Genomic DNA, 12,283 nt, shown 5'->3' on the forward strand with positions numbered 1-12,283 from the left:
CCTTTCTGCCTCCATGCTCTCAAGAAGGGAGTTTCCCATCTTGTAAGTGTGCTGCTGGTTACTACTGCCCAAGTGCAGCACCCTGCACTTACTTGTCAGTATTGAGGCACATCCTGTTTTTGCTAGCTCACCCCTGTAACCCCTGCTGCAGTCTTTCCCTCCCTACTGGTGTGCTCATCTCACCTCACCTCACCTCAGGTTCTTTGTGTAAATGTGATATCTTTTATTAGACCAACGAAGTAGTTGGAAAAACTGTTCTTTGCAAGCTTGCAGGTGCAAACACCCTTCTTCAGGCAGAGAGAGAGTCGCACTAGGTCACCATTCCCCCTTCCCCACCCCCCCACCAGTCACTCACCCATTGTCTCTCACCCCCTCTGATCCTCACTGCCACACATTTGCATTTTCACTGACCTGTATTCTTACATACTATTGTCTATCCCATCTAGGAGAGCACAGAACAACTGCAGACTCTCTGCCTGAAGAAGGGTATTTGTACCCAAAAGCTTGCAAAGAACAATTTTTTCCTACTTAGTTGGTGTAATAAAAGATATTGCATTTACCCAGAGTACCTTGCATGAAAAAGGGGGTATTTTTATAGGATGTCAAATCTCAAGATATATTGAACTCATAAAGAAATTCCAAAAAGTCTTTCTTTTCTTTACTGTCCTTTTCTTCACCTCCTTTGTTGAGCTATACTCTAGTATGGAATGGAACAAGAATTACTTATTTGAAATATCCATCTTTTATTTTTAATAAAAAATTTTAATAAAAATATATCTGTTGGTAAAACGGTATGAAAATCACATGAAGTAAAGCTGGACATAAAAGTTTGATCTACTTACTATGTGGGTAGAAGTACAATTCTACTAGCGTCAGTGGAATAACATATTCATAAGTGATTGTAAATAAGAATTAAATCAAACCCATTATGTTTCTGAAGTTTGAATAAAACTAAGCCTGATGTAGAGGAAGGAAGTGGTGGCAATGGAGGCAGAAAACCTGATGAGACAGAGTTTTTAGGTTTTTTGGGGTATGTCAACCTTGTTCCCACAGTGCTCCCAGAAGGGCTGTTTTCAGACTGAAGCTCCCAGAAGCCCCAAGAATCAGTACCCCAGGGTCTCAGGTGCTGTAGAAACATAGTAAAAGGAAAGTTTACTGATTAATTCCTAGAAGCATGCCATGTATACTGGAGAGCAAGGAGAATGGCACAGAAATTAGCGTATCAGAAGAGGGCAAATGTGCATACAAAGCTAGCATCCACGGCAGAGTAAAGCAGGGAAACCCAAATGACACAGAGATGAGTGCAAAGAGTTGGCAAATTCTTTTGGGAAGTGGAGAAGGAACATATCTACACCATTTCTGTGGGTCCTGTTGGCGCAGACACTCTTGAGGACTTTCGTTCCACACCCAATCCAGAAATGCAGTGGTAATGCCATTCCAAGGGCATCTCCCTCACCATGGCCAACATCAAACCTGTTGTCTCTGGTGTGTTTGAGAGTGACCTTGTGATATGCACTTCAAATCAGCTTCACTTCTCCATTTCTTGGTTTTGTGCATGGGAGCAGGTGTGTGATATGTGTTTGAAAACAACCCTTCTGGGAGTACTGTGGGAAAAGTGTTGACATACCCAAAAAAAACCCTAAAATCTCTGTCTCATCAGGTTTTCTGCCTCCATCACCACCACTTCTTTCCTCCACCCCAGGCTTAGTTTTATTCAGTCTCTAAGGGACACTAATTGGAATTGGTAGGCATTTTGCTCAAGTACATGCTGAATAAGCAGTTCTGGAACTGCCCTGATGATATTATTGCACTTTTAATATTTTGTTTGTTTTACTACATATCCCACATATGTTGGCTTGTCATTACCTCCTTGCATTTGCATGTGATTTATTATAAAAGGATCATCATAAAATTATCGTGCAAGTCAGTGAACAACAGCTGGATTTAGTAAACACATCCCAGTTTTAAGTAAAAACAGACTTAATTCAGTTCTGCATTGAGAATAATGGGACTTGGTATAGTATCCATCAGCTGAGACTGCTGAATCTGGCTGCCACTGCAGAGCTGGCAGCTACTGGTGCTTGGGCAGACACAATCCCTTTGCCTGAGTGAGAAATAGAGTGCTTTCTACAAAACTAGAAACCACTCAAGCAGGCGTTATATCAATGTTGCTTATGGCCTTCCCCTCCCACCTGCTCAGTATGGGCTATCAAATTTAGGCTTAAAATGTTCCTGAAAAAGCAAAGAGAACATTTCCACAGGAAAGAAGGGAGCCAGGGGGGGAGGAAAGGGAGAAGAGAATAACAATGGCTTACTTTCACTTATACCCAGTGTCCTGGATTATAAAGAGGTAGCTATGAATCTCTGATACAGAAGCAGAAGGATGGTATATATCTTGAATGAAATTGACCCATTAGTAGATGATTTGTGCACAAATAAGAGTCCCTGCTGTTTTCCCCACACTGGAGGTTAGGGAGAGCAGTCAAATACAGATACAATGTGCTAATAAAACTCAGGGTTTTTCTTACCTGCTTTCAGGCTATACTCAAGCAGCTTCACAAGTACCTTTAGTTAGTCTCTAGTGATCCTCAACCAGGGTGTCACGGCATCCTGGGGGCAGAGCTGGCCTTGGGGAAAATGGCACTCTGGGCAAAATTGTATTTTGGCAACCCCCACCTTTTTACCTCCCACCTCGCTGTGTGTGACGGCTTTTTCCTGAAACCTAAAAAAGAATGCACTACATTCGAAAGTGTATCTAACTCTATCCCAACCAAACATAAAAGATATCACCCATAAGCATCCCCGCCTTCCATTGTTCTCAGATAAATTCTTGCCCTCTGTTAATGAAGTAAATATATTCTCTATTCTAAGTAAAAGATACCAGTGCACTCACAAACCTGGGTTGTAAGTAACTTTGAAATTATCTCAGAAAAGGACAACCCCATTCTTTTTCATTATTGGCTTTGGTGTCCTCCTGGCACCATGCTTGATCTTTCACACATATGCCAACAACGAGGACCAAAGCCTGGCTGGACAGCAGCCCTGGTGGAGCCTGGGCTGATTCCAAACACATTCCATTCAGCGTGTGCTGCCTTCATGGTGAGGTACCACAGGAAAAAGCATGTCTATGAAGGTGAAATAAAGAAATCCCAGATTTTTTTTTTAACCCTGCCTGTTAAATGAAATGTGTTATTAGGAAACCCGTGTTTTGGAATCCAATTAAAAGTGAGTCATCAAAGCTGTAGGGGATAATTTTGAAGTTTGTAACCATTTGGAAATCTCCCAGCAGCATGATTTCCCAAAAACAGCTTATGAAGTACAGTTCAAGAAGTCTGGACATACTTGCCATGCATATCACAGTATGGTTGGGTCCAATGAGTCAGCCAAGCTGAGAAATAATTTTCTGTTGCTTAATTAATGTGGTTGCAAGATTTTGCCTAAGATTTGACAGGTGAAACTCAGAGCTAACTTGTTCCATATCAAGAAAATGGCCACTGTTTGGCTCTTATGATAGATCCCTTCTCCTCCTTCTTCTGAGATGCCAACTCTGACAAAGCTGATGCCCACAAAAGAAAAGAAGCTATTTTGTATAAATATGAAATTCTGGAGTAGTTTACAGATTGACCTCATCATGACATAGGTGCAAATGAAGTATACGGACCCACAGTGACAGTGATGGAAGTAATTTCAGACCAGGACCCCATGGTACTAGCAGCTGTACAACAGAACAAAAAGATATTCCAACTCCTGAAGAGATTACAAACTTAGTATGGTAAGAAGTGAAGAAAAGTACAGATAAATACAGAGTCGCAAGGGAGAACAGGGAGACATACTAGTCAGGTTTTACCATACCAGCCCAACCTTTGTCATGGTTTCCCAAAAAACATCTCATGAAGACATCTCAACAAAGAAAAATTTTAAGAAGGACTTTGAAAGACAGCAACAAAATGGTTCTGCACATATTTCTGGGGAGCTGCTCTTAGGATGAAGGTCAGAATGGGAAGAAGTATGAAGACACTCATTTGAAAATGTGCACAGGAATGATGGAGATGGGCAGCATGGGCCAGTCAGAGGTGAAGTTGACTTCCTGATACTGAGCATTGATAGGTAGAATGGTATTTGATAAGAGTCTTGATGAAAACATGCTTGCATCTGTATCTGGATAGTGAATTCTCTTGCATTTGCTAAATGATTTTACATATGGATTTTCCTGCACATCCTAATGAGGAATCATAATTCTCATGGCATTTACTTTACATTTTTGTGTGTGATTGATTAGGAATTACAACTTGGACTTAGTCATGGGCAACTGGTGTCTCCTGAATCGGGGGGGCATGTGCCCACCCCAGTGGCCAGTCAGCAACCGGGGGGGGGGGTGGTCCTCTCACAGCTGATAGCGCTGAACCAGAAGCACAAGTGGAGCACCCAGAAGTGCCATCAGTGCTTCTGGAAATGCCAGTGGTGGTTTTCCTGGTGTTCCCAGTCCTTGGCCAGCGCACGCAGGGAGGGCACTAGCACTCCCACCTGCCCCCCCACCTGTCACCTAAGCAGGGAGCGCTCGCTGTCAGGGGGTGCACCAGTGCTCTCAGGGGGTGCACGTGCACCCCTATACACCCCCTGCGCATTGCCATTGGACTTAGTATATATAGGAAGATTTTGTTTGAATGAACTCAACCCCGCAGAGAACATGAAAGATACAAGTCTTCTGCCCCAAAGTGCTTACAGCCTGTAGAGACAAGCAATAAATAATGACTTAGACACAATGACCACTATGAAACCTAGAGGCAGTGGAGCAGAGTTCCTCGGTGTGTGTATGTTTTGTGAGAAATAAGTATCAGAATGTGATTCAAAGGTCATTTAACACTACGTTCTTCAAAGAAGTATATTTCAAGGAGGAATACAGTGGTGAAGAGGACAGAGGCCATCCCTACTGGGATAGCTGAGGATTTACTTGAGTAAAGCAGGCATGAAATGCATTTCTGATGCCAAAAGTTAGTATTTCTATATTTCAGTCACGTGCAAGAAGTTCTCCCATCTAGAAATACAGATACACAGAGAACATCTTACATGTTGGCTTAGTGCATGACATAACTCTGGGTGTTAATTACCTGCTCAAGTGCTCCATATCACCACACAGATCAAGTAGCAAAATTATATCTATTAATGCAGGATGAACAGCTCTTATATAAGAGCTGGATAGCTGATCCTAATAAATCCATGGGAAATATCCTAGGCATCTATGAAACAGACACCAGATGAGTACGCAGTGCATTCTTTGCATATGCAAATTTCTATATATTGCTATCTGTTGAATGAGATTGAAGGGAAGCCATGGAATACCTCATTTTGACATCAAAAGAGCTGCAACAGAGTAATAAAGGAGCTCTAAACTATAACTTCTGGGCTGCTTCATGAAGCCATTCATTATAAAATTGCCTGTGTGGGAAGAAAATCAAAGGGTTTTATTAGGTGAATAAAAAAAAGTGGAAGGCTTGCTAGAAAAACATTCCAAGGTTAGTCCTGGTGTAGTAAAAAGAAAGAATTTAACTAAATACAGCTCATTAAAAAGGAGTCAGATGTCCATCAAAAAACATTAATTTTTATTGAATTTGCAATTGCTATTAAATTATATTATATTTATACCTATGGTTGCTCAATGCTTAATTACTAATTTTTTTTTCATAATGCTTTTAAAATATTTCTATATAATTTCTGAAAACAGTCTTATCCATCAGCCTGTACTAAAGGCTTTAATGACCCTTGAACATAATGCTTTATTCTGCTACTATTATATCTCGTACACACTGTGTATTATGTGTCAATGTCCAGAAAATATCTTTTAGAATACATGATAATTTGCATTAATGTACCCAGCCTCTTGTTTTGCTAAGTTTGCAGGCACATAAAATGTAACCCTTAATGTTTACCTTTGGGACAATTTTGAAAGAAAAAGCAAACTATATTGGAAGTTCCATCTCTGTATGAATAAGAATGTCCAAGCATATAAGCCTAATAGTATTATATGTATGCCCTTGAAAAAAAAATCATGTATCATTTCCATTCTGGACAGCTTTAAACATTAGAATCCCATGACTAAGAAAAATTGTTTCATATGAGTTTAGAAGCTGTAAAAAGAAAGAATGTTACTTATCCAAAATCAAGGCTAAAAAATCCTTATGGATAGGTTTGGATGAAAAGGGTCTTCAAAAGCACCATAAAAAGGCTGGATGCAATATCGTATGGAGCAAATAGCACATGCATCTGTTAATAAAGTATCTATGATATGCCCCTGGGGCAGGGGGCTGGACTCGATGATCTTCCAAGGTCCCTTCCAGCCCTAATGTCTATGAAGTCTATGCTTTTAAGGTCATATTGTCAAAGGAGACTTGGAGATACAAACTATGCCTCTTATTTTCTAACTGTTTTCTTCCTTCTCTTAGAATATTTTATTTCTCATTGTTTCCCTTAGATTTAACTGTGCAGTGAACTTAGAAGTTTTAGAGGTGTCCCAAGCTTTTTTTGAGAGCACACTATGCACAATCCTCTGGTCTCAACAAATTTCACAGGAACCACACAAAATGTGTCCCCATAGAAGAAGCTCTGATTGAATATCCATAAAGTGTCCCTAGGCTAAGATTTGACAAGTTAAACACACCATTCATGAGTTACCCATGATTAGGAAAAACCTCATCAAGTATGAAACTTAAACTCACATATTCATGATTATTCCTATGCTGATGGGGAGTATTTATCAAACTACCTGTCTTACCAAACATACCTACACTTTACCTTAGTGTACTCACAACCAGCTCCTTAATTATCATGAACAACCTCTGTTTATTAAGTCTGAAGAATATAGGTAGAAGCTTCAACACATTTCATTTTATTCCTGCTGCAACAGGTTTGTTTTTTTTAATTTAAAATAATATGAACTTCTACATCTGCTGCTAAAATATAAGAGTTCAGAAATGATGTTTGAATAAATAGTGTAGTAATTTATTTAACTCCCTGGCATCAAAGACACTTGGCATCATTCAAAGTTCCACTGGGCAGATTTTCAAAAGCTGGCTTCTGTTTTTCACACCTGCAAACTGCAAGAAAATTTTATGAGAAACACTGGATGCCTGCAAAAATGAAATCTGGCCCCATGTATCAAAGGTTTTGGAAACACTTGCTTGGTTATTTGCTCAGCTGACTATATTTGATTATAGGTAATGTCATCAGCAACACGGCGAGGATTACATGCTTACAGGAATCTGAATGCATTAGTAATTGTGGTAACTTAACAGAATGAATCGGTCCAAAGTTTCACCCTCCTCCTTTAGCACTCTTCACCACAGAGCAGAAAACTAAGGCAAGCCCTGAGTGACTCTTTGTGATATGGGTAGACATAAAGAGATTAGCGAGAGATTTATGGAGCATCTTAATTTGTGCAAGTCTCCAATTTATATTATGAAGGAAATTAAGCTTGCTTCATATCATAGCTGGAATCCTGTAAAGACTAACATCGTTCACAATCTCTGTCAGTCTCAATTCTCATGCTCAAAGCAGTTTCCATGACTGCTATGGATTAATATTTTTAAAATGGACTTGCTAAGTGAAAATGCAAACTGTGCATTTTATTTTCTAACTCAGTGGGTGCATCTACACATGCAAATAATCCAGGAACAGTTTACTGTCAAGTAAACTCTCCCAGGTATATGTCCACACGTGCAGTGCTGTGGGAGTAGATTTGCTGCTCCTGCTCTCTGTGGCCCTGCACTGGACCCCTGCAGCAGCCAGGGGGAGCTCTAGGCTCCCCCTGGGTGCTAGCCTAGAGGCCAGGAGACAGAGGGGCTGGAATTGTGGAGCTGGTGCTGGGCAATAAGGATCTCCCAGCCTGGGCCGATGTATTGCCTCTACATTGTTCCTACCTGGGCTTCAGTGGTGGAGCCTGCCCCAGAAGCAGGCAGCTCCCAAGGACAAGGAGCAGTCTCCTGCCCTCTGCTGCCGCGCTGACTGGGAGCACATTTGCTGCGTAGTAAGTAATCTCAAGTAAACTTGCTACTTGCATTTGCAGGTAGAAAATTCAGTTGCGATTAGAGCCAGTCACTGCTCAGTATGTGTCTTCATGTGTAGACGTGGACGCTTACTGCATAGCAGCTAGCTCTACTACACAGTAACGCATCTCGTGTAGGTACACCCAGGATTTTTTGAAATCCATTCCATGGAACCTGGAGGTTCCACGATAGGTTATCAAGGGTTTCACAAAGAGATATGGGGTAATAGTGGAGCAGACTGGGTGACCTAGCTCCATGGCAGCTCACACAGCCTGTGCAGCCACGGTTGATATGAAAGAGCTCCATGACTTTTGGAAGTTTGAAAATGACTGTTCTAACTCATTTCTTCCTTCTCTTAGAATGCTTTATTCCTGTTTGTTTCCCTTAAAGTTAACTATTCAGTTAACTTAGTAGTTTTAGAGAGTACATGTGGTTTCCACTTAGTACCTATTGTCCATATAGTTCTATTAAATTTTTGTAAATAACCAGCAAAGTAGTTTGTGTGCATGTGTGTTGTGTGTGTGTGTGTGTGTGTGTGTATAAACATAACATGCTGCTTTCATTGATGATTCAGAGAGAAAGATTCATCACAGTAATTTAAGTATCTCTATTTTTCATATCCTTTTTGACCCATTTCTATTATTAACAATTTGTATAGTTCATTGTATTAGTTTGACATTAGAAAGAAAGTAGAGAGGAATGGAATTCTGCTGAACATGTTATGGATTGTTATAGTCTAGGAATGGCTGATGGGAAAAATGCCAAATTCCACTGGGATATTACTAAATAGCTACAAATGCATGAATAATAGTTACGTTTTATGCTCAGTACAAAGCTCCTCTAGATGTCAGTATAACATTATAAAATATAGATACAGTAGGCTACAAAACTAATACTGTGATTTATATGTTCACATTTCTGGTAACTTTTTCATCATCTTGCAATAAATTATATTGGATCATTAAAAATGTTGTTACCAGATGCTGATTAACAGCAAAAATCTATTTGAAATCTGTCAGTAAGACTATTATTGAATATTTTAATAGAAAATTAAATCTTCCTAGCTTTGTTTTAGACTAACCAACCCAGTTTTTCGCAGCTGGTGAGGCAACAGCTAATTTCTTGAGGATTATTTTTCAGTCCCGACAGCTTAATTCTGTTCTTTCATGGGCTATTTTCACACTAATATAGTTCCATTGATTCCAACTGAGTTCTCCTGCTTTCTGCTGATGCAAGCAGCATCAGGCTGCTAGTGTCTAAACCCAAGAGCACTCATAAGTAGAGTGAATAATATTTAAAGGTGTTTTTTTAATTTACACAAACTGTTTGGTTTTGCCCACAAGAGAAAGTGTGATTTCACAATGAGTAGCAGAATATGAAAGCTGTGCCGAGTGACTAAAGGATCATTTGTATTCCCACAGTTGATCACAGATCAGAAAACAATAGAGAAGTCATATTTAAGAGTGCAAGGAACAAAGAATGTAAAAAAGCAGAACTTCCCTGATTCCACAGGTAAGAGAATTCACATTGCTTCAGCTCTAATGCGTAGTCCAACTGCAGTACCTTTAGTTACTCACACAGAGACAGACTTACTCATATGACCAGTCTGACTGAAGTCCATAGGCTACTCCCATGACTGGGTCCTAGCCAACATGAGTAACGGTTGCCCAATCAGCATCTAAACATGTAAAGATCATTTGCCATGTCATGTATAGTACATTATGCTTTGTATGGCCATAAGTACTCCAAGGAAGTGCTTTACTTAAAAATATATGTTATATTACCCATAGCTTGAAACAAGTTTCAGTATGAAAAATGTTTATAAGGAGAATATCTGAATATGTAGCTCCATTACATACTAGATTAACATATTTCTTTGGTTGACGCTCATGACCATTACCATTGTTTAGGAAACATGTACATAGACCTTGGAAACCGGAGGAGAAAAGCTGGAATTGACTTAGAAAATAACTGAAATTATACTAACCATGAAAGACTTTGTTAAAATCCTTGGAATTTTCTTATTGTTTCTAGAGGAAGCCATCCAGAAGAATGAGTCCTTCTCGCACACAGAAAGGGTTCATAAGCTCAACAAGGAAAATGCTGAAAAGGCAAATGGCTTTTTGATTCAAGAGCCAAAGAACAAAGGGAAAGGTTTGGAATGCTACTATCAATGTAGAGGGAGGTTTGTTCAAAACGGGGAAGAGGATACTGTTGATGGCAACAGTCAATGGATAAAGGTCAAAGAAGAAAGAGAGGAGAGTAAATCCCTGGAAGGTGGGAAGAGGCTTGATGGACAGGATGCCTCTAATGAAGAAAGGCAAGAGGAGGAAGATGGAGAAGCAGAAGAAGAGGAGGAGGAGAAGGATGCAGCAACTGAGTCCCAAAGTGAAGCTGAGAGACATGGTGATGGGGATCCATCACAAAGCCAGGGCCAAGATGGACTGCCCCAAAGGTCAGGTTTAAAACTGCATACAAGTTTATTTTTAAAGAGCCATACAGTAAAAATACATTTAATTCAAACATCAATCAAGGTGGCTGCTAAATATATGAACATTTCTTATCTGATGAATGATGAGGTAAATTCACTTCACTATCCAAATAAAAATGTTTTTAACAGACTGGGCCCCAAACAATTTGCTACAGGTGGGCTGTTTGCTCAGAAAAAAGTTTAGGCATATGAGATGGGCAATTGGATATGAAGCAGTTCTATATCTCTGTAGCCCTCTACATCATGATTATATCCCAGCACTATTGCCACGTGAGGGAGGTAAGGTTAGTTTAGGCAGTGTGATGGGTTGGAATTGTACCACAGCAGTGACTAATGTAAGTAGTAACATGGAACTATAACATCTTGCACAGGGAAATTAACTCATTAACTTGTTTTCTATACTTCCTTCTGTGCTGTATTATTTGTAGCCCAGGAGGCAGACTAGATTTGTGCCATCAGAGATGGATTAGCAAAAGCTTTTGAAAGCAGAGTGCTTGTTTCATCAGACACTGTGAATGGACTGCAGTAAGTAGAGGTGCTAAATAGAAATCAGTGATTAGAATATTTGTAGTCCATCAGTCTTAAAGCAGGGATCTTTAGAAGCAAAGAGAAATCCTAATATTTTTTCACTACTTTAAAGATGCTGTCAATAGCAAAATACCAACTCCTTAGAATTTGGGCAGTTGTTTCCAAAATAGGGAATTTGATAAAGTTGGAATTAACATAACCATCATTTCATTCCACAGGGCAAGCTTAAAATAGTTTGTTTAGTCTTATAATTTTACACAATGAATTTAAAACAATCGCTTATTTTTCACCTATTCCCTTCAGCTGTAAGTTTAGACTGGTCTAACATAATACTTTGTCCTGCAGGTATAAAGGAAATGAAAAAGTTATAGGAAAGGAATCTGCAAGAACAGACTCCCAGAACACTGAGCAGAATTGCCAATTTGAGCACAGTATTAGCAGCAAACTTCAAGTGAATGAGGAAGGCTTCATGAAAGATGACAACAAAGAGAGCCGAGTAGATAAAGAGAACGCTGGTGACAAGCAGGAACCTGAAGCTGTTAAACCAAATGCCCCACAAGAACTAGAATCAGCTGATTCTACTGGAACAGAGAGTGAGACCCACGCAGAAGCATCTATAGAAGATGATGATTCTGTGGCTGTGATTGGTAAGAAATTGCACCTGGGCAGAAACCTCCCCCCCGCCAGCCCCAGCCCCCACCATGTACCTATTTAGATTCACTGACATGTTGCCCAGGCTACGTGCCCTCCCCCACCTTGCTTCTCTCAGTTCTTGGAGATCTCAGAACAGAGACTCCCTAGACCTGAAGAAGGGTGATTGTGCCCAAAAGCTGGCAAAGAGTTTTTTCCAACTACTCAGTTGGTCTAATAAGAGATATCACATCTACTCAAAAAACCTTGCCTGCCAATTGGGAGTAGAAGCATTTATTCATTGGCTGGAGCTGGGTGTAAATTAGTGTAGCAGGTTTTTAGAGGCTTCTGTTCCAAGAGAAGGAATTAAAAAGTGGCCTGGGAAAATTAGGAGGGACTCCTTGCTTCTTGACTGGCCACCAGGGGTACACCAACCAAAAAAGGTTGAAAACCCCTGATGTATGACATTGGATGGCAACAAAATAATTTATTTAGTTTACCTTTAGATGCTTCTGGAGTGTATATTACCATAATATCTGCACAATTCTGGATGTGGGTTGAAAAATCCTGTTGCTCACATCAGAGCCACTAAAAT

At 40.0% G+C, this 12,283-nt stretch overlaps 1 protein-coding gene across 2 annotated transcripts in view; it reads left to right on the forward strand.

The window, feature by feature from the left end:
• Positions 1 to 12,283, forward strand: part of MYLK4 (myosin light chain kinase family member 4) — a 96,691-nt gene that overhangs the window by 67,559 nt on the left and 16,849 nt on the right. For both annotated transcript variants that reach the window (XM_019542367.1, XM_019542373.1), the window contains exons 3-5: positions 9,461 to 9,551; positions 10,074 to 10,494; positions 11,404 to 11,705. In XM_019542367.1, coding sequence (XP_019397912.1) covers positions 9,461 to 9,551; positions 10,074 to 10,494; positions 11,404 to 11,705 — 814 coding nt within the window. The remainder of the gene's footprint in view (positions 1 to 9,460; positions 9,552 to 10,073; positions 10,495 to 11,403; positions 11,706 to 12,283) is intronic.

This window comes from Crocodylus porosus, unplaced genomic scaffold (assembly GCF_001723895.1).
Source record: "Crocodylus porosus isolate Cpor-Errol unplaced genomic scaffold, CroPor_comp1, whole genome shotgun sequence".
Lineage (NCBI taxonomy): Eukaryota > Metazoa > Chordata > Crocodylia > Crocodylidae > Crocodylus > Crocodylus porosus.